At 43.0% G+C, this 20,343-nt stretch overlaps 1 protein-coding gene across 11 annotated transcripts in view; it reads right to left on the reverse strand.

Moving 5' to 3' along the window:
* KALRN (kalirin RhoGEF kinase) overlaps nucleotides 1-20,343 on the reverse strand; it is a 510,474-nt gene that overhangs the window by 93,839 nt on the left and 396,292 nt on the right. For 10 of the 11 annotated variants that reach the window (XM_065070486.1, XM_065070491.1, XM_065070485.1 and 7 more), the window contains 2 exons: nucleotides 8,614-8,643; nucleotides 6,788-7,034 (listed from right to left, as the gene is read on the reverse strand). In XM_065070486.1, the coding sequence (XP_064926558.1) occupies nucleotides 6,788-7,034; nucleotides 8,614-8,643 (277 nt within the window). The remainder of the gene's footprint in view (nucleotides 1-6,787; nucleotides 7,035-8,613; nucleotides 8,644-20,343) is intronic. The other variant, XM_065070487.1, reaches the window with a different exon arrangement.

Consider the following 20,343-nt stretch of genomic DNA (forward strand, 5'->3'; position numbering starts at 1 on the left):
AGCAGGGAGGTGGGTTCCACACTGGGGAATCAGGCCCAGCAAATAGTGACATGTCCCAACATTACAGAGTCAGTGGTTTAATCCTGATCGGACCATTAGTGATCACAGTACGTGTGGATTACAGCATTATGCATCCCACTACTGGATTTGCCCTCAGTTTCCCTGCCAGACCAGGTGCTGAATCCTTTGGCATTCTTGATGAGTTCAGCTGGACACAGCATTTTAAATTCTCTTACTTAATTTTTTTAATTGGTAGTTTTTGGTGAAACAAACAGCATGGACACCATACAGTGAAACTTGGGGTTAAGCTGACAGGGGACTAGGTGGATAAAGTTTTACCCCCTGTCAGAAGGGGAAGCAAATGCAAAGTAAACAAGATAATTTGCAGGCCTTCTCTCTTTTAAACAAAGACTCCTGTGTTTAAAATAATAAAAATCCACTGTACGAAAGCAAAGCAACTTCCCCCAAAATAGCCTTTCCTGTTTTATCAGAGCATTCATCAAAATTGTACTTCTCCACAAAAATAAAGTTCCAGGTAGAGCACTGGAGGCCTTTTGCTTTGATTAGATAAAAAAGCAGCTGAAGCAATAAGTATAATTGACTTTACTGGCACCCGATAAATCCTGAACAAGTCCACATGGCTGAATCTAGCTTCAAATATCTAGTGATGCCATATTGAAAACAAGAAATATAATTAAATAGAAATGCCACGTCAGAGAAATATGGGTATTCATAAGCCATCAGAATATGGCTCCAAAAGCCACAATCTGCATATGTGACTTTTAGCTGCTACAGCTTACCATGGAGGATCAGTATTTGCCATTTATCTAGTTACTCAGGTGGTGTTTGGACTGATGCTGCCTCTAGGGCTTGACTATGCAAGGATTTGTCAGTATAGTTTAATCTTCTTGATGTACTGATGTACCCGACAGGTGAAATCCCTGGCAGAGCTACAGTCATAGTGATATGAATACCCCCACCCTCCCAGGTTTGGCTCATCTTCTTGGGCTTGACTTGGCCTGCCTCTTAGAAACAAGGAAAATCAGACCTCATCACCCATATTGGCAACAGTTGCTAAATAATTGTTTTTATTATTTTGGAAATGAGACCAGGAGAAGCTGTAAGCATGGACAACACCAAGGACCTATACTTTATGGGTATCTGAGTTCTTCCACAGGGGGACTATGAAGTAGGAGGAAGAAGTCTGGGATCAAAAGATATTAATAAGTAGGGGAGGAAGGCAACAGCAGCTCTTCAGCACCGGGACAGACATTGCCCACTGAGCTAGAAAGGAGTGATATGGTAGGGAGAGGCTGTGAAGGGCCCTGAAGGAGCCATGGTTTGATGAGAGAGAGGAGGGAGACACAGTGAAGAGAAAACAAGGGGAAGGGCGACCTGATCGAAATAGCAAAGTCGGTTTGGGTTATTTCATCTTTCTATTCCCATTCCTTCCACGAATGCACGGAGCCACACTTGTGTGCTGAGGTGGAGCAGTGTCCCCAGCTGGGCCCCGGCAGCCCTCGGTGTCACCCCCAGAGAGCTGCCATGTTACACCACGCTGGTTAGCTGACTTGGTGAAAAAGAGTGAAAATGCAGCAAGAACTTTCCTGATGTGATTTACCTACGTAAGCCTTGTCCTGAACTTGTGACAAGGATGCCATGACAGGAGGGGTCCACATGACCTCTCTTGGAAGACAGTCTATACTATGAGATTTTGACTCTGAATACCCTTGTTGGAACTGTATTAGGAACAGAGGTGAGGGGTTGTTTTTTTAATTTAAATACTGCATATTTATATTGACAATGGGAGCCTCAACATTGTTTGCTTAATAGAAGGCCCATGGTCTGTTTATGTGCCAGTTAAATCGACTGTGTTACCTAATGAAATGTTGCCTTTAGTCGAGAGCCTCACAAACATTTTAATCGACTGCTTTTAATTAAGACTTTTGAAAACAAAAACAAATTCTTAGCCTCTACAAGGGTGACTGAAGGTTTAACGCAGTGCACTGAAACTTCTGAATCGTCCTCACATATCTCCCCTGGGATATCAGGAATCATTACCATCGAATATGTTTCACAACAGAGATTGTTTAAAACACAATAGAGAAAATACATGAGCCAATGTAGATTGCAATTTAATACTCAACAGGAACAGAGACACAATAAAAGCAGCCTAGTCTCTTTTCCCCCACTAAAATCCAAGATGTTCATAAACAGAGACGTGGGAAGAAACAATTATGCTTTTCCCTACATGGATCACTCTTCTGAGATCAGGAACTGGAGGAAAGCGATTTCCAGCCCCAATAGGATTGGATTAGCCTCACCAGCTTTGCACACTAATCCATTAAATGATCTGCTCTTTCCCACAAAGAGTGGTCACAAAAATTGAGGTCTCAGCGTGACCTCTTTTTCATTGATAACACTCTTCTTCTCACCAGCTTTTCTAAATCCTTTTTCTGCTTCTTTTTGTCACTGCCCAGCCTGCCACTACACCTACCAGCCACAGGCGCTCTCTTGACTGTAGGATGAGGTAGGTGACCCCCTAAATGTCCAGGCTGTCACCTGAGCAGCACCAAGACTCCTGTCCCTCCTGCCCAAAGTCTGGTGCTCTCCCAGCTGCTGCACCAGGGCCAATGTGACCCAGCTGGGAGGTGCAGGCAAGATGCTCACCCTGCAAACATGCACCTTGCGAGACGTATGTTCCTTCTTCAGCTGGAAGAGACCCAACTATTTCTCAGTTTGCTCTGTTAGAAGGACCCATCACTGCCACCAAAGCCCCGCTGTTAAGTGGCCATCTGCCTGCACAGCAAGATGTTTGCACAGCATCTTGAAAAAATATATTCCTCATCTCCTCCAGAGATACATACCAGACACAAGTGTCCTGTGGGCAGGATCTGGTTTGGGGCCCTGAACGGGATCCCTTTGCATATCGTCAATTCAAAACAAGCGCCATAAAACCCTATGGTTTTTTAGCGCTTTCTTTTTCCTTTGCTGATGGAGACTGCTTAAAATTACGGCAAGCACTAGACTCTGACTCTTCGAATTACACTGTGACTTCAATGTTACAAGAAAAATGCTGGGTGAGGCATCATAGGCATTTTAAGATCAAGATTTCATCTAAATGTTTCATGGTCCAAATTCAAATTTGGAATCACTCAGTCAAAGCTGACAGGCTGACACCAGGAATACGCTTGTCGCAGTCTGCTTAATGGATATTGGCTAGGTCATTAAGTTGCTTTCCATCCATGTGGATTTCTCTCTTAATTTGAAATTTATAGCTTAATACCTTAGAGCTCAATTATAGGGTAAAAGAGACAGGAATAAATGTCACAGCTTTCCTGTAATTAGCCACGTGGGATAGTTCAAACAGAGGTTTATTCCTAGTGTCACAGGTCTCTCTTTTTACTTCCTAGGAATGCTAGTCAGAAACCAAAAATAATCCTACAAATTCTTGAGTACAGTAACAGAGACTACAGACAAGTTCCTTTTATTCAATCATCTGCAAATCACTCACAAAAGGTGAATCCCTGAAACCTGTTTGCCTTTTTACAGAAGGTAATTGCAAACACCTTCAGGTCATAGGGAAGGAAGGACAGGCAGAGCTGCATTTGGGCTCTGAGCTGTAGTCAAGTTATGGAAAAATCAAATGTGTATCCTCCAAAGGAACACAGCCAGCAGGCAGAGCAGTGCTAAAGTCTCTGCACTTTTACTGACCAACAACAAGAGAAATCTGTAAAGATATTTCATTACAAAAGGTAGAAAGTGTTCTCTTTTGTGTTTGTTCTTGTATATTCACACCATGTTGTTCCTTGTGCAATATTCTATGTTAGTTCTTTACCTTTTTCAAAATAATAGTTTTAAAAAGTGAGGATGAGCCAGAGCCCACACTCAGTTGTGAAGTTTGGTTTTGCATTTCCAGTGGCTTTCAGCGAGGCTGTTTAAAAAGGTTTATTTTTTTGTTTGATGAGGACTTGCATTGATGTTATACAAAATGTTCTGGTGATCCTACCAAATCCTTCAAGCCTTCATCTGTTTAGGTGTTGGCTGACATATTACTTATTTTTCTCTTTCATTTTAAGGATGGTAGGTAGCTTCTGTGAGCTACATGTTTTACATTTATAGTCCACCACAACTTATAATAGGGCCAAACACAGTAATTTGCCATTTCCCTCTAAGCAGATGTAACTATGTTTTAATTCTTGTCAAAACTCTGTGTATTTCTATCATAGATGGCAAATTCTATTATTAGAAATGTTAAGTTTTGAGTATAATACTTTCTGTTCTTGAGGTTACAGTGCTTGTAAAAACAAAGAATTATGTGTCTCCGCAACTGCAAACTACACTCAGCTATTAACCTGCTCTTCTGCAACTGTGAATGTTTACATACTTGAAAAAGACAGGAGACACCATTTGATGTATGTATATTATAAAGTGTGCCAGTATTTGTTCTGGGTTGCAGAGAAAGGCCAGAAAGTTTGGAAGCCTTGACCAAGGGATTCCCAGTCCAATCCATACCTAAAGCTACTGGAAACAGAGAAGGACAAGAATCTGAAGAGTCAGAAGCTATTTATCATGCTTATCCTTCCAGCATCTCATGAGACCAGTAGGCTTTTCCAGTGACTACTTCATTTTCCCCTTTAAACTTACCCCTCATTCTTTATTTCCAGCATCTGTTCATTCAGTTTAAACGATTTCCTGTTTTCCTAATAGAGGGAGAGCTGATTCGACACAGAACCTATTTGCTGTATTCTGGCCAAAACTGTGGATTGGGTGGTTATTTTTATTATTTCTAGCAGCACTTCTGGATATCTCATTAACACTGAGGCTCCCTGATAAAGCTTTAGTATGTGCAGGAAGAAAATGAGGCCGAGGGGGAAAGAGGCATCAGGAAACAAAGGCCATGAATACATGGTTGGAACCAGCTGGCCGCAAACTCACTCTGCACCTGCCTGGAGATGATGGGACACGAGCCAGCTCTGACCTGGAAGTGGTCACCGGGTGCTGCATGATCTAACCTGCCCCACAGGCAGGCACAGCGTGCTAGTGCAGGCTTGGTGCTGTGCTGACCCAGGCATGAGTCAGCTGTGGTCCACCATCTGCAGCCTGGCACTGTGACTGTCACAGCCCTCCTGGCGTCCAATTGTGCCCCGAAGCTCACACAATCGTGCCAGAAGCAGGGCCCCCATGTCCCCTGCCAGCCCTCAGCCCCAAACTTTCTACAGTTTACTCCTGCAATTTTTAGTTCTCTTTCATTTGAGAGAAAGCTCTACAACCTACCGAAGTGTGAGTGGAGTCCTACAGTGTCCTTCAGCAGAAGACCCAAGCCCAACTGCTGGACAATGCACCCAGCAGACACGTCTCTGCCTTCCTATGAGTCATGCCAGGCGGTGACTGCTCTTATGCACACCAGATTGATTTTCAGCTTTACCTTTCTGTTTATTCACAGATTTAATTTGCATGTAGGCAATCACAGTGCTTCTCAGGGGATGGCTGAGGACCAGGAGAGGCTCCTGCAGCAGCAGGAGCAGGGCAGGGCCTCGGTGTGCGGCAGGGAGGAGCGGTGGCCACGGGTCTAAGGAGCATGTGATACATTTGGAGTTTGTACCGCAGACAGAACTGACAGCCAGCGCTGACTTCACCTCCTCCCTCTTGCAAAGTAAGGCAAGGGGAAGCACCCAGCCAACAGAGATCTGCTGAAGGGATCAAATCTGAGAGGAATAGCCAAGCTCTCCTCCCCCAGGTTTGGATCAGACAGTGTTCCCCACTCCCAGCCTCTGCAGTGGGAATGCAGGCAGGGAGCAAGGACAGACTACAGCCTGGATTGAATGCTTTTTCTCAAAACAAACAAAACCACCAAGCTTAATTTGCTCAAACAAGAATGGATCAAATCCTATTTCCCTTAATACAAAAGGAAAAAAAATCTTTAAAAAGCCAGTTCAGGTTACGGGCTTGAAGTCAGGAGTGGGATGACAGGAACCTTTCCTCCCTGGACCTTACTTGCATTGTGCATGGCCAAAAGTGAGGGCACAGCCAAAAGGAGACCTGCTGTGGCCACGCTGAACCCAACCAGTTCTGGTCTATCACTCTAGAGTGTCTCCTATGCCTGGTTGCATGGATGCTATATACAAGACACACATTGCTCAGAACAGAACACCAAGTAAATAGGCTACAGACACCACAGAGACAAACAATATTTCACCATTCATTGCAGGTGAAGCCCAAGCTCTCAGGATAATACCAGGGATGTGTTTTGTTGCATGCTAGTTGTGAAGGATTCTTTCCCCACTGTACTATGCCATTACACACAATGTCTCAGTTCATGAGTCAATAGAGGGTAACCGTACTCACTGGTGGCTTGTTTTCAATAATACACCAGCAGCAGGGATATACTAAAAAAACACATACTAGTGTGCACTGTGACACTCATAAAATAACATATCCACAATTTGGGGCATCCTGGGTGTACACACAATATGACTTTCCTTCCCTCTAGGCTTTTAGGCATGGAAAAGAGTCCCTTTGTTGTTTAAAGGTTCTATTTTTGTCCAGTGTCTCGAGACAATAATGATTGCCACACAGAAAAAGATGCACACATACAAACATTGATACATGGAAATGGAGTTAGGCTAGTGCAGTGCCGATTCACAGAGATCTGGAAACATAACTCACTGACGACTAAACAGCCTTTACCCACAATGACTGCAAGAGCAGCCCAAGCAGCTTTGCACTTACATGATACAAAAAGCGAAATCTGAAATAGAGTTAAACCTGCCGGACTGTTGCCTACCTTTTCCTGAAGGGAAGAAGCAATCCATCTCCACGCTGCTGCGGGAATGGGAAATGCAGAGAGCGCTGCTGGGGACCAGACCCTCTTGGGGTGGGCTCCGATCTGTGGTCCGGACCAAACACCAGCCTGGCCTTTCGCTTGGCCTCTCCAGCAGCTCCACCGTCTGCCCCACCTGAATGCTCAGCTCGCTGCTGTGGCCCGCTGTGAAGTCCTGGAGCACCACGGTTAGTTCACACCCTCCAGACAACTGCCCAGGTTCAACAGGAGGAAAAAAAAATAAAAGAGCAGGAATAGAAGTTAGAGAGGGCAGGAAGAAGGCAATCATCTTTGCATCATATTTACACTGGCAAAGACAGGATTTGTCTTACTCAGAAGCCAAGTTAATGATTTCTTTTGTCAAAGTTCAACATGTTGTGGCCCTGGTTTCCTTTACTTCTTACTGATTCTGCTGGACTGAAGTGAGAAATCAAAGCTACCCACCCAGTTAACTTTTGAATGCTAGCTGTGGGTGACTTTTCTAGCTGTGAATTTTCTAGCTGTGGGTGTCCATCGGAAACCTTGCTTTTTTCTTGCTTTAGTTTCTGGGGTGGCTTTCTAGACTGTCAGTAGGCCAGGCTGCCTTGGCGCTGTGCCTCGTGGCAGGACAAATTCCAGCTCACCCCTCTACAGCGTGAGCTAGACACATTTCCACATGCCACCAGTGTACTGAAGATACAGCTACGATGTTTTTGCAAGGCAAGAAATATGGCCTCATCTTCCCACACTTGCTCTTGGGACCTCTTGGGAGACTAGGGAATCCTGACTGGGCAGAGCAGAAAAGCTCCTCCCATGCTCTCTGATGGAAAGCAGAGGTGTAAATTTATAAACGTAGAGTGATTGATTATATGCTGACTTCCAGCGTTTGTAACTAAGAATAAAAGTATCGTCTTATTTCCGTACTAAGTGCTGGCAACCTGCTGCTTTCTTTCAGCCTCACACCCTGTGACTCTTGATGAACACCACTGGTCTCTGTTTAATTATAGTCTCTATATAACCAGAGAACGGATATATAAGCACTTGTATGTACAGCAGAACAAAACAGAAGAAGCTACTGCACAAGGTGCAGAGCTAACGAAGCTCATTTTCTTACAAATTTGGATCTCAGGGTTAGATTCTCTGGAGCCTAAAATGGTGTGAGCACAAATCTAGGCTTTTCTGGTGCTCCATTCTTTCAGTGCTCCTTTGCAGTGTGGATTTCTTGCTGTGTGCCCTCTCGTTAGGGGCCCTCGTGTGGGTCTTTCTCCTCTACCTGCTGCCTGCATCTCTGAAACATGTGGGAATCTTTGAGGTTCTTAGTCAAATTTGAATGAAATTAGTCCACTGATTAAAAAGTTATTAAGATGAGAATAGTACACAATCTGATTCAAACGAGTGTAATACCATAAATCTCACTTTTTTAGCACATGAAGCTAAACCAAAGCATATTATAAAAGGTTTTTAAAGGAACTACTTGTAAAACAAACTGAATTGGGATAAATCTTGTAAAATGCCGAGTATCTCTGTGAAGTCAATGAGAACTGGGATCTGCTAATCAGCTTGAATGGGGGAGACCTTGAGGAGAGTACACTCATGCCTACAGACCCCACTCTTCAGTTGGGACAATCTCGGAATCCCTTATTTTAGCCCAAGCAGCCCTGAATGCACACTCACTCCCACGGGAACAGCCTGTCTCCCCACTCAGTGGCACAGGGGTTTGTGTGTCCAATGCAGATGTGAAAGAAATCCCATTCACAGGGGTGATAATTACAATTACAGAAAGGGGTCAGTGGACAAGGACTGGTTCTCACCTGTCCTGTGTCTCTGCCGTAGACGAAATGCTAGATTTGGGGAAGAAGAAGGAAATATTTCTCTGAAAGATCATTTGTAAATAAATAGAAAAAAACCAAACAAACCAGACCATGGCAGCTGTTCGAGGCCATTCAGACAAAGTGCTCCCATTAATCCTGTCAGAAAGAGCTCAGTGGGTTGATGAAAGCACACGAGAGACCACTTTAGCACCAGCTATGCAGTTTATCAGCAAACCCACCATTCATCACACTGAAATAACCTCCCCATAACTGAAGTGCAAACATTCACAGGTATGGGAAGAATAAAACACTGCTATAATATTTGCTGAGGTTTCTTTGTTATGGACTAATTTGAGGTGTAGAAAATATTTCTGATCCAATATGGTACCTGATGTGGTGTAAGATATGTAAGACACAACAAGAAACGCAGTTACTTCTTGGTAAATACACTGACAAATCTTACCAATGTGATGAATTTCCCCTAATTCTTCCACTACTCCTTGCTAAGTACATTTTCTATACTGTACATTATGCTATCTATTATACATTCTCTGAAAATAATAAATTCTCTCCTTCTTTTAGAGGAAAACATGTGAACAAATATTCTGCTGTATCTACTCTCCTGGAGATAAATTTAAAGCATCTCCATGCTCTGCACTCAAAGACCACTAGGTGTCCGTGTTTGCCATCAGACAGCAAGCTAATTTGCTATAAAGAATTAACTCTCACTTGTCCTCAAAGTGCTTATCTAAATATCATGTGCGGGGTCTCGGGATGAAGGAACTGGTTCAGGCAGGATCCCAAGACCCATCATTTCCAGTGAGAATGTTCCAGAATATTAAAAAAAAAATTCTTCAGATGGTTCAGGTTGATTTTTAAAAAGTCATTTTTGTTGCTTAAGCAGGAAAGGTCAAATAGACCTGAAATATTCCAAAGAAAAAGCCTGATGAAGACAACACTTGGGAAAGTTTGGGACTAACAAGGCACTTCCCGGGGAGCTCCAGCCTGGGAAGTGCCACCCTAAGCAGTTCCTCACTCCCTGCTCTCCACATTGAGGGGTGGGTAACCTGAAATCAGTCTATGGCAGGCCTTTGTCAATCCCTTCTCAAATACCTAAACTTTGTGGTACAGATACATCAATTAGGGCAACACCTGTAAACGTTACCCTAGAGGAGGCAGGTGTGCTCTGTGACCCTCACATACCATCCTGGCCTCCAGCTCCTCTTTTCTCTGATTCATTAAAAACAGAGATCTAATATAATGAGAATTGGAAGGAATTGTCCCCTCTAGGAGCTGCTCAGCACCTGCTGTGATCAAGCTCTTCCTCAGCAGGGGAGATAGTCTCCCCCTCAGCTTTAGACTCTGCCTTTGATGTGCGGCTGGGGGAGCTGACTGCCCCCGGCTCCCTGAAACCGTCTGAATTTACATCCCTTGCTCCACCAGCATCCTCCAGATGGAAACACGGGCCATAGCTTCCCCCATGTTCCAACTCAGCTCTGGAGGAGCTGGAGCTAAAATAATACATTTTTAGGGAAAGACCCTTCCTCTTTGGCAGGAGGAATTAAGCAAGTCTCCCTATACAGGTGTAGGTGGTAGCTGCACCCTGTCAGCTCAGGTACGGCCCCACTGAGAGCTTTTAGGTGCTGGCCACAAAGAACAGAAAACAAACTCCTTCTTTTTGCCCAAGGACTTCCAAGTATTTATCATGACTGTTCTGTGTCTTACATACCACCACACCACAAAGAACATTTGCTTACCAAATTAACCCACAGCAAAGTAATCTCTCTAGAAAGCTTACATTATACTAATACGTACACAATTTCTAAGCCACTGAGGAATAATGCAAATACATCTGATTCCCAATGACAGAAATCCTTTCACCTATGAAGTGATCCCTCAAGCTATTAGTTGCTTAATTTGTTTTTAGAGAGTAACTTTCCAATCTCAGATAAGTACATCATGCTTCTCTCTACCTGGAAGCACGCAAATTGGAATACAAATGTCTTGCTGGTTTCTTACACATATTGTATTTGGTTTGGAAAGAGGAAGACAATAGAAATTGCCTTTAAGGTTGAACTTCACAGGTAAATGGCTTCATGTTTTAACATGTAACATTCACTTTTATTATTCCTGTGATAAAACCCACTGACTGGATATATTTAAAACCCAGACAGTGGTATAACCTTTGTATGGTACAATAAGATTGGTGAAAGACATTAAAATAAAAGAACAATGCAACATATCTTTGCAGAGTACAAGGCATAACTGAAAGATCTGACACAGGAACAAATCTAATGAATCACACAGCAAGCAAAAGCCTTAAAATCAGTAAGAAAAGGAAATGGCAGAAGCAAATAGCAAAATGCAAATGAGGAAGCAGGAGCGCCCCAAGCATTCCCGAAAAAATGTGCCGTGTGTTCTGAGAGCAGCTGGCAGGAGTCCCAGCCTTCTCCATGCTGCCTGCACCAGCAAACCATCTCCCATCCTCTGCGGTCACTCGTGCCTGTGCTAGAAAGCATCACTGTGCATTCAGTGTGTGTTTTCATCAGAGTGTTTTATAGAATTGTAGAATTGTTTTGGTTGGAAGAGACCCTCAGGATCATCAAGTCCAACCATAACCTAACTTCAGCACTAAGCCATGTCCCTAAGAACCTTGTCTAAATGCGTTTTAAACACCTCCAGGGATGGTGACTCCACCACTGCCCTGGGCAGCCTGTTCCAATGCCTGACAACCCTTTCCATGAAGATATTTTTCCTAATATACAATCTAAACCTCCCCTGGTGCAACATGAGACCAGTTCCTCTTGTCCTATCACTTGCTACTTGGGAGAAGAGACCAACACCCTCCATGCTACAACCTCCTTTCAGGTAGTTGTAGACAGCGATGAGGTCTCCCCTCAGCCTCCTTTTTTTCCAGGCTGAACCGCCCCAGCTCCCTCAGCCACTCAAACCTGAGCTATGATAGAGCCTTGCCCTGTGTCAGCAGTGCAGGCAGGGACTCAGCCACACAGGGACTGACAACTCCCCTCTGTAGCGCAGGACTTTGCTCACAAACATCTGATTGCTGGTGCAAGCAGTTTATGTCAAGCACTGGCTCTGGTGAATGGGTTCTGTCATGACTTGTATGAGCTTCTCGGAACATCCAACCAAGTGCCCATCAGCCTTGGGAAGGTGAAGTGCAAGCAATCAAAACGATCCCAGGCATGGACACATCCTGCTGTAGGGCACCCAGGCAGCTCCAGGGACCAGCAGGTACCAGTTAGTGCAGGATTACCCTGAGATGGTCTTTTCTGAACCACGGTATGTGTGCACAGCCACTGCTGCAGCTGTTTAGTTTTCAGCCACACAGCAGCAGAGGAAGCAAGGCTGAACACCACAAGCATATTATTATACTGCAGATGGAAAAGACCTATCAGGTCACAGGCTGTCCTTCCTTCCCTCTAAAATAGATCTTATGTAGTACTGAGTCCACTTCAATTGAAAAGAAAGTGGGAATGAATAGCTCTCTAATGAGGTAAGCAAGGATTTGGGAGATGGGTATCTGAAGGATTCTTTGGGCACTTCTTAAATGAGTGACTAAATGATTTATCCTGCAAATCATGAAGGATCTCATACTGTCTCTAAAACATGAACCCAAGCTCTGACAGGCAGAGAACTAGCAATAGTGACCCTGGGGTCATTGTATCAGCATAAGTGAATAAATACCCCAGCAAATGTAGCAGCATTTCAGTTGTTTGTTTCTACAAGGGTGCAAAATAATGGTGTGCTTGGCTTTCCCTCCTGTGGCACAGCACCATAATTAAGGTTTTAGTCCTTTTATAATTAAGATCTTAAGCTTCTTAGAGGCTCGCAAACCACATCGTTGTCTGTGACATGTGAAGGCACATAACAGAGACAACCTGTCTACCTGTTCTGCAAGGGAACTGCATTTGGTGCTCATGGGAGTCCCTGTGAGCGGGACAACAGCCAGGGCTTTAGCGCTGCCGTCCCCTCTCAGCCAGCCCTGGAGCAGATGCTGCAGGTATCTGAGCAGTTCCTGTGGCTCAGTGCAGTATTTGAATCCCCATACCTTTGCCAAAGCCTATAGACTATCAGACTGAGGGCTGGCAACTGCCGAAGATGCTCTGACAGTACATAACACACCAGCATATTCTCAGGCAATACTGAGATATTTAAAAATAGAATACAATGTAAAGAACCATGCTCAGTCCAACTCACTATACTAAATTATCCAGTGTACTCTGTTATTAAAATTGCTGTATCGTTTCTTCTTATTTATCTCCCTTCAATTTCAATTTCAGTATATTTTTCAATCACAAAATCATATTCAGAAACAGAATCAGCAGTGAACAGTATCTACAGTTATATGTAAAATATAGTGTATTTCAGGTAGCATTTCATGTTGTTTATTCTGCAGTACAAATCTCAAGCCAACATCTGATTTTCATTCAAAGAATCAGCAATGGAGAATGAATCTATCAGGGTCAGAAGAGCTGCTCAGAGTATTTAAGTATTCTAAAATATGCCTACATCATTGGAAAAATCCACACTAGCTAGTTATTTACATATATTCAATAGGACACAGAGCTCTGCTAGTTTAAACAAAGCATTCTGTGTGGTGCAGTACTGTGTCCTAATAAAAATTGCTGGTTTTCTGTTGTTCTTAGGCTTTCTGCCCATCTGGTTTTGGATGATAGCCAGTTTTGGAGAGAAGCATTTAGTCACCATAAACAGCCTATTTCAAGAGGGTGAGAGAGGCAGCGGGAGGAAGAATTGGATTTGAATTCTTATCAAGAGATTAGAAAAGGTGAATAAGACCACTCAGATGTTGATTCTGTCTGCACTGAAATAGATCCAGGAGCTACCACAGCAGCTGGGGAACAGGCATGAGAAATCTTCTCCCCTGCAGAGTTCTTTGTGAAAATTTCTGTAATTTTGTAGAGATTTTCTTTTTACTTGGAGGTTAGAGAAAGAGATCAAATTCGGAAGAAGCCTTTGAGGAATTTCTGCACTAGAGAATGGCTTTAATTTTATTACTTTGTAACGGGCTGTTTGGAGCTCAAACACTGAGTCACCCATGTTCTTCCCTCTGCAGCTCTAAAGGATGTTCAGCTGAGAGCTCTGGCAATTCTGATGAATGCTTCATTGCACCAGCATGACGGAGGTGCTTCTGTGGGGACAGACTGTATTTCAGGAGCTACGGGCTGAACCAGGATTAACCTATTATGGGCACCAGAATTGCTCCGGACTGAGTTCAGGATCAGAAATTCAGTGGAGAATACCTGGCTCATCTCTGAGTCTTCCTGAGTCCTCAGGCCCCTCTAACATTAAGATGGAGTTGTTGCTTCCCACCTTTTATTTTGTCTGACCAAACAAAGAGGAACACTGCTTAAGCTTCAACAGGAGCTCTCTTTCTATTTAAACAATTAGTCAAACACATGGCTGGGATCATGGTGACAGCCCTGCAGCCCAAATGTACCAACGGTGCTCCTCTCAGCAAGGAGATAACAACAGAGCATCTGGATGTGCAGTATTCTATCAATCAAGATATAGTAAGTTGTTCCACAGCAGGAAGAAGAGACAGAGATGGCATGTGGGACACATAAATATGCTAACAGAAAGGAAATCTGGTGTTATGGTCTCAAATAGCATATACGTTTCCTGTCCAGCATCTCTTGCTGGAGTCCCTACTAAACGACTGTATCCTGATTGTGCTGGATTTTGGACTCCAACACATACTGACATCTGCAGAACAGCTTGAATGGAGCTGTCTGAATTATTTCTGGAGGCTTTTTTTTCCCAGAAAGTAAGAACGAAAGTTGACCAAAATTAAATAACACATACAACTATAAAAATACTTTGAAGATAAAGACAACCAGACTTTTTTTTTTTTTTTTTTTTTTTCCACCCAGCAAACTGAATCAGAGCATCAGTCTGTGTTTGATCCTATAAGACTGAAGGTTTTCTCATGGCATTTGGCTCAGGGAGCTGGTACCCGAATTCCATTCCTTTCCCTTTCCTAGAGAAACACAAAATGGAACAGATGTAATCTGTTTCCTCAGTGACACAGAGCCAGCACAACTGGCTCCAAACCCCTTTGCTGCCAGTGTTGCAGAGGGTGAGAAAGGCGGATCGCTGAAACCCTCCAAGGTGAACCCCTACCTGCTGTCTTTTGCAGCCAGAAGATGTTCTAAACTCACCCAGGGTTAATAAAAACACAAGAATAGACTGAAATTAGGGAGTACTGACTAATTGCTTTCTCTTGTATGTTCAGTATAGCCTGAGCAAAGCAGAAAATCTTGACCTGGGAGGTTAAGAGTTTCAGTCAACAGATGATTCATCAGACATCAATTCCCAAGACACTGCTAGCAAGTACATAAAATCTGATAATGTATTCTTGCCAGGAACTTTGTAAATTGTCTTCAGGTACAGACAACACAGGAAAAGTGTGGACAATAAAAGGTCTACGTAGCCTGAGTTTAAAACAGAAACCTAGTTGTCACCATGGGAGAAATACTATTGGAGAATTCAAATCCAATAAATGTTTTAGGAAGACAATGACATAGAATGGGACAAGCACACGAGCCCTTGCAGAGGGTGGGGACTGTGTACATGTGTCTTTAACTGGGGAGTTCTGCCCTGGGCAGAGTTTTGAGAAGGAAGGAATGAAATAATTTTCCAGCAGCCTTGTTCCCTCTTCAGTGTTCCCACTTGGGTATAACCCCCACTATTTGTTTGTCAGCAGAGAACCTCTAGCTTCCCTGATGTCCTCATCAGGGAATAATTAGGACCTAAGAGAGCCCTGATGAGGTACCTGTGCTTTTAAATCACACTGAAATAAAAGTAGTTACCTGAAGAATTAGGAACAATGGCTCACAACAACCAGAGGAAAGACCTCAGGAGATGTCCTCTTGAGAAGGAAGCAAATGATACTCAGAGAAAAAGGACAAGATCACCCTAGGGATGCTTTAGAACAAGAAGAATCTCAGTTTATTCACTGAATTAAATTTGCTCAGTACACATATGCTCAGATTATATTTCCTTTATAATCTAGATAATTTTAGACAAGTATGTTGCTGTCTGCACAGTGACACTCTTGATGGAGTTATGAGAAGCATTATAATTTTGAACAATACCTGCAACAGGTCTCCCCCCTTGTCAAATATAAAAAGCAGATATTTCCAAGATGAACAGTTGTAGATTGCTTCAAAGCTATGTTTACCTGCTATGGTTCTGCTGTAAGAAGTGAGTGCGTGAAGGCAGAAGAGGGATTGTCTTGTACTTTACCTCTGTTAGTGTGCAAGGATCCGGATTTAATGGCCAAGTACCCTTGTGTTTTAGATGCATATAGGCTTGATTACACGAGACAGATGCCCTCCCCAGTGGACATGGATGCTCAGCTCCCAGCACTGCTGTGAGAGAAGCGCACGGGGCTGATGGAGGATCTGCCTCCCTGGGTCTCAGCCCAGCTCCAGCGCTGACCTGCCTCAGGTGCTGTGGGATCCCTCCCCTGAAACACAGCTTTGCAAGGGAGGCTGGATATCTGAAGGCAGCACACAGAAATGCAAAACCTTGCACTGATACTTGTCATTATCATAGGGAACTACAACATTCCTCCTTCAGGAATATTAGCTTCTCAGAATGGTTAAGGATCTGAACAGAGAAACCGAAAACCTGATGAGGGATTTAAAGTATTCCCTGATGTTCTTTTTGCCCAATTTGTTGAATTCACAGATGTTTTATATAAAGCTGAATTTATTTTTAATTAGAGGATATTATTTAAACTATGTATAAGCTGTATGGCCACGTGAGTTTGGCTCTCCTCTGCCACTACTGGAGAGGCTACCTTGGCATCCCTCTCCTTTTCCAACTCGTTTACTTTTTAGAGATTTAATAGCTATTATTTTTCTTTTTTATTGTTGGTCGCCAGGTCCCATCACTAGAATAAATCAGGGCCTTAGGTCTAAACTTAACTCAAAGGTGGATTTAGATAAGTTGTTTTTAAGGATTTTCAGTAGTAGGTTGGTCTAATAGAACATAAATGGAAATGCAGACTTGAGGTGACAAAAAAATGCATCGGGAAGAGTGATGACAGTAAGTGCTGTCAAAGGAAGACCTGGTCCCGGCTGGCACATTTTCCTGTTCCATTTCCCCTTGCAGGTGTCACACTGCAGAGTGGGAATTTTCAAAGGGATTTGGTACATACTAGAAAAACCAGGGCATGTTATTGACATGACTGTTAGACCATGCTGGATGCCAGGAAGGCTTCAGGCTGAATGAACATGTGATGGCTGTGGGCATTGCCCCGTCCCAATGCCATACCGGGCATGTGTCCGGGCTCAGCGCAGCCTGGCCCTCTGGTGCTGCTTTCTGTCACACCCAAGGCAGTCCATGAATTTTCATCAGCTGAGAGGAAGAATGCTTCTGGGAAATTTAAATCATATTTTAAGAGGCTGAGGCTGCAATGTCAACTCTGGACCCTCTTTGGATGAGGTGGTTGCAGTTAGTCTGACCACAGCCGGGCAATCTCACAGACCCTTTCTCCCTCTCTCCCAGGCTGTTTTTTCTAATATAACAACCAGTAAACTGCAGGCATTCAAGCCTCATCCTAACGATATGTTCCAGCTCAGTGTTCCCATTAATCGCTATGCAGAAACATACTACTGCAGCTGCAAATAGGCTGCATAGAACTCCATGTGAAGCGATGCTCATTCTGAGCAGCGGAGTTTGTAAAACTATTGTTCACCCACACCCGCAGTCACTGTTTTGCACTGTGGAAAAAGGATCTTGAGGGACATGATTATTTGTGTTTGAGTCCTCCCTGTTGCTTGCCTTGTCCACTGCACCCACTGAGCCTTTTCAGCATAGCTGCATCATTTTCAGCTTGAGTCCTAACAGCTAAATCCTGGGGTTTTCATTCTCTTCTCCATAATACTGCTATTTACTTGAGGTGACCTCATTTGCTAAGTGATGTAACAGGGTGCCCGATAGAGCCTGGCACATCTAAGCAGATGTTTGCAGTGGACACAGAAACAGCATTATGAAACAAAAATATCGCCTAAAACCTGAGCAGCACAAGAGATTACAATGGCCTTCATGCAGATCAGCTTACCTAAAATAGCGTTGAAAGGCCTTTGGCTGCAGTCATATGCCTCCCCCTTTGAAATGAAAGACTGTTGCTTGTACTACTGTAATGTGACTCCCCAAGGAACCACCAGCTGCAGGTTTTGAATTTTATAATTCTTGGCCTGTCTGTTTGATAGACTTGGCTGGAACGTGCCTAGAGGACACTCCTCCCATAAAATTGATCTCTTTCAACTACAATAACAAAAAAAGATTGCAACCTTTTTTGTGTGTGTGTTTTGTTTTAGTTTCTAACAAGGTAATAAATTCTATTTCAAACAAGAATATAAATCCAAAGAGTTTGATAGTCTATCTGGCTCTCTTTGTCTCAACTGAAAGGAAACGCTCATTGACTTTGCCATTTACATTTGCTGTCATGTCACATTATCAGGGAGGGCTAAATATGGATCAATGAAGTCCAGCACAAACAAGAAGAAGATTGAGGGGAGCCTGAAAGAACTTGCTATGTTCATTTACCAAAGGAAGAGCAGAATAATGAGGTCTATTGATAAGCACATTGCCAGCTCCTGCTTAATATCTTTCACTGAAGACATTTCAAATAAAATACCCTGCCCTGTGCAAACGCTGTTACGTGCAAATGGTTCCCGAATGAATACCTTTGTTTCTGTTCTTTCTGGACTCAGTTTGATCAATACAGAGGCCTCAGTTTTCAAAGACAGATGTCTGTGTTTACCCACAACACTCATACATGTGTTCTTTTGTTCCCCAAAACCACATTTCTCTTTTGCATGCAACACATGCTCAGGAAGGTGATATGAACTGAGTTTAAAACATCCTCAGGGTATTTGACAACATGAAATGCAACAGCGTCCAGGATAAACAAAAGATTTTAGTAGGCGAGTATAAACTTTTCTGCATGAGATCCAAGTACACTTAAAGTTTGATATTACTGTCTGTAAAGCCATGTGGAGGATGCATTCGGGGCAGCTCCACCAGAGAGCTACTGCTGGGGATTTTGGAGGCACAGAAGGACGGAGCCTGAAGTCAGTGAAGTTCAGTGTGAATTGAACATTTACTTCCTCTGGGTTTCTTCTGAAAATCCTAGGCTAAATCTCTCTTTTATCCTTAATTGGCAGATATAAAGATATATGCTCAGGGGAGCTACATTTGAGTTTTTGCTAGTGACTGGGAAATAAACACAAACTGTGCAAGAAATCCTATTGCAGAAAGACAGTAAATCCATAGAGTTTGGCAGAAGATCTGATTTGCTTTCTTCAGCTGGAACAGCAAAGGATTTTGTGGCATCCCAGAAGTAGATGAGAGGGACAACCAGAGCCTGTGCATGAAGTGGAGGCAAGAGGAAAGCACAGATGGCAAAATAAGGGCCTGGGGGTGGGCAAAGAAAGATGGTGAATACTTGTAGTGGTAACTAAGAGGTCAATAAACAGCCCTCAGTGCTGATCAGCACTTGTAATGGAACTGAGCAATTAGTGTACAATAACTTATGTGAGATAAGTTTCACAAACTACATATTGGGGAACCCCAGAATGAAGAAATAAATTAACCTTTTCTTAAACTACACTTTCTATTACTCTTAACAGCCACACTCCATCATCTATACATGTATTTGTAAGTTGTTAGCATTATATGAATTGCACCTGCTTAACCTGAACAGCCAACAGGACACTTCCTTGGCTGAATCTCCTTTTCCAGTCACAGAATTATGTTCCCTTAATACATTTCATTTCACGAATTCATTTTTTCTTTGTCTATGCTGTAAGATTTTTGGCATGAGCATCTGTTTCCTTTCATAAAATGTGAGCACATTTTGGACAAGAATGGTAATGATAAATAATAAGTAAGCAATTTCCTTTACTCCAGGCAATGCAGTAGCAGAGCTGTCTGTCCAAACCTCATTAACCCCTACCCATTCTAAAGAAAACACTGCTGAAATGCTCTGGTTACCACAATGAGTTGTAAGTGGAGGGAAAATGTGCTTGAACTAAAAGAGAATGAATTTAGCCTTTACTGCACGAAAAGGGATTTTACCATTGCATCACCACATGTAACACTATAACTACGATCTAGGGGCTCTTTCACTTATGAATTCCTGAAAAAAATTATGAAAACACAATGTAAAAATTTTGTTTTCTTCTCAGGGTTCACACGCAAGGCTTTAACAAGTAGTGACCCTATTAAAAGCATGTACATAACTTATCACAGCCCACACTGTTTCCTTCTCTTCTTTCCGACTCTCCTTTCTTTCCCTCCAGTAAAAAAAGCCTCTTTATCACATTGCTCCATATTGCACCATAACTAATGTCTGGATTGATCCAAGGTGCAGATAAATTAATTCACCTCTTTCCTATATCAAAGATATTTTTGTTCGTAATATGTACCATTGAGACATGGGAAAAACACAAAGAGTCTGAAAGTTACCAGCAGAAAACAGAGAAACTCAGGGGATTCAGGAAAATGCTCTTGCCAAAATTTTTCTCCTTTTTCAAAAGATCTCTAAATTGCAGGATTCAGAGAGACAGTTTGACACAGAAAGCTTAAAAGAAAAGCAGAGGGGCAAATGGCCATTTCAGTACACTAACAAATGTCTCTTTCATGATGCACCCTGAATGTACAGAATTTGATGCA

Source organism: Columba livia, chromosome 7 (genome assembly GCF_036013475.1).
Source record: "Columba livia isolate bColLiv1 breed racing homer chromosome 7, bColLiv1.pat.W.v2, whole genome shotgun sequence".
Classification (NCBI taxonomy): Eukaryota; Metazoa; Chordata; class Aves; order Columbiformes; family Columbidae; genus Columba; species Columba livia.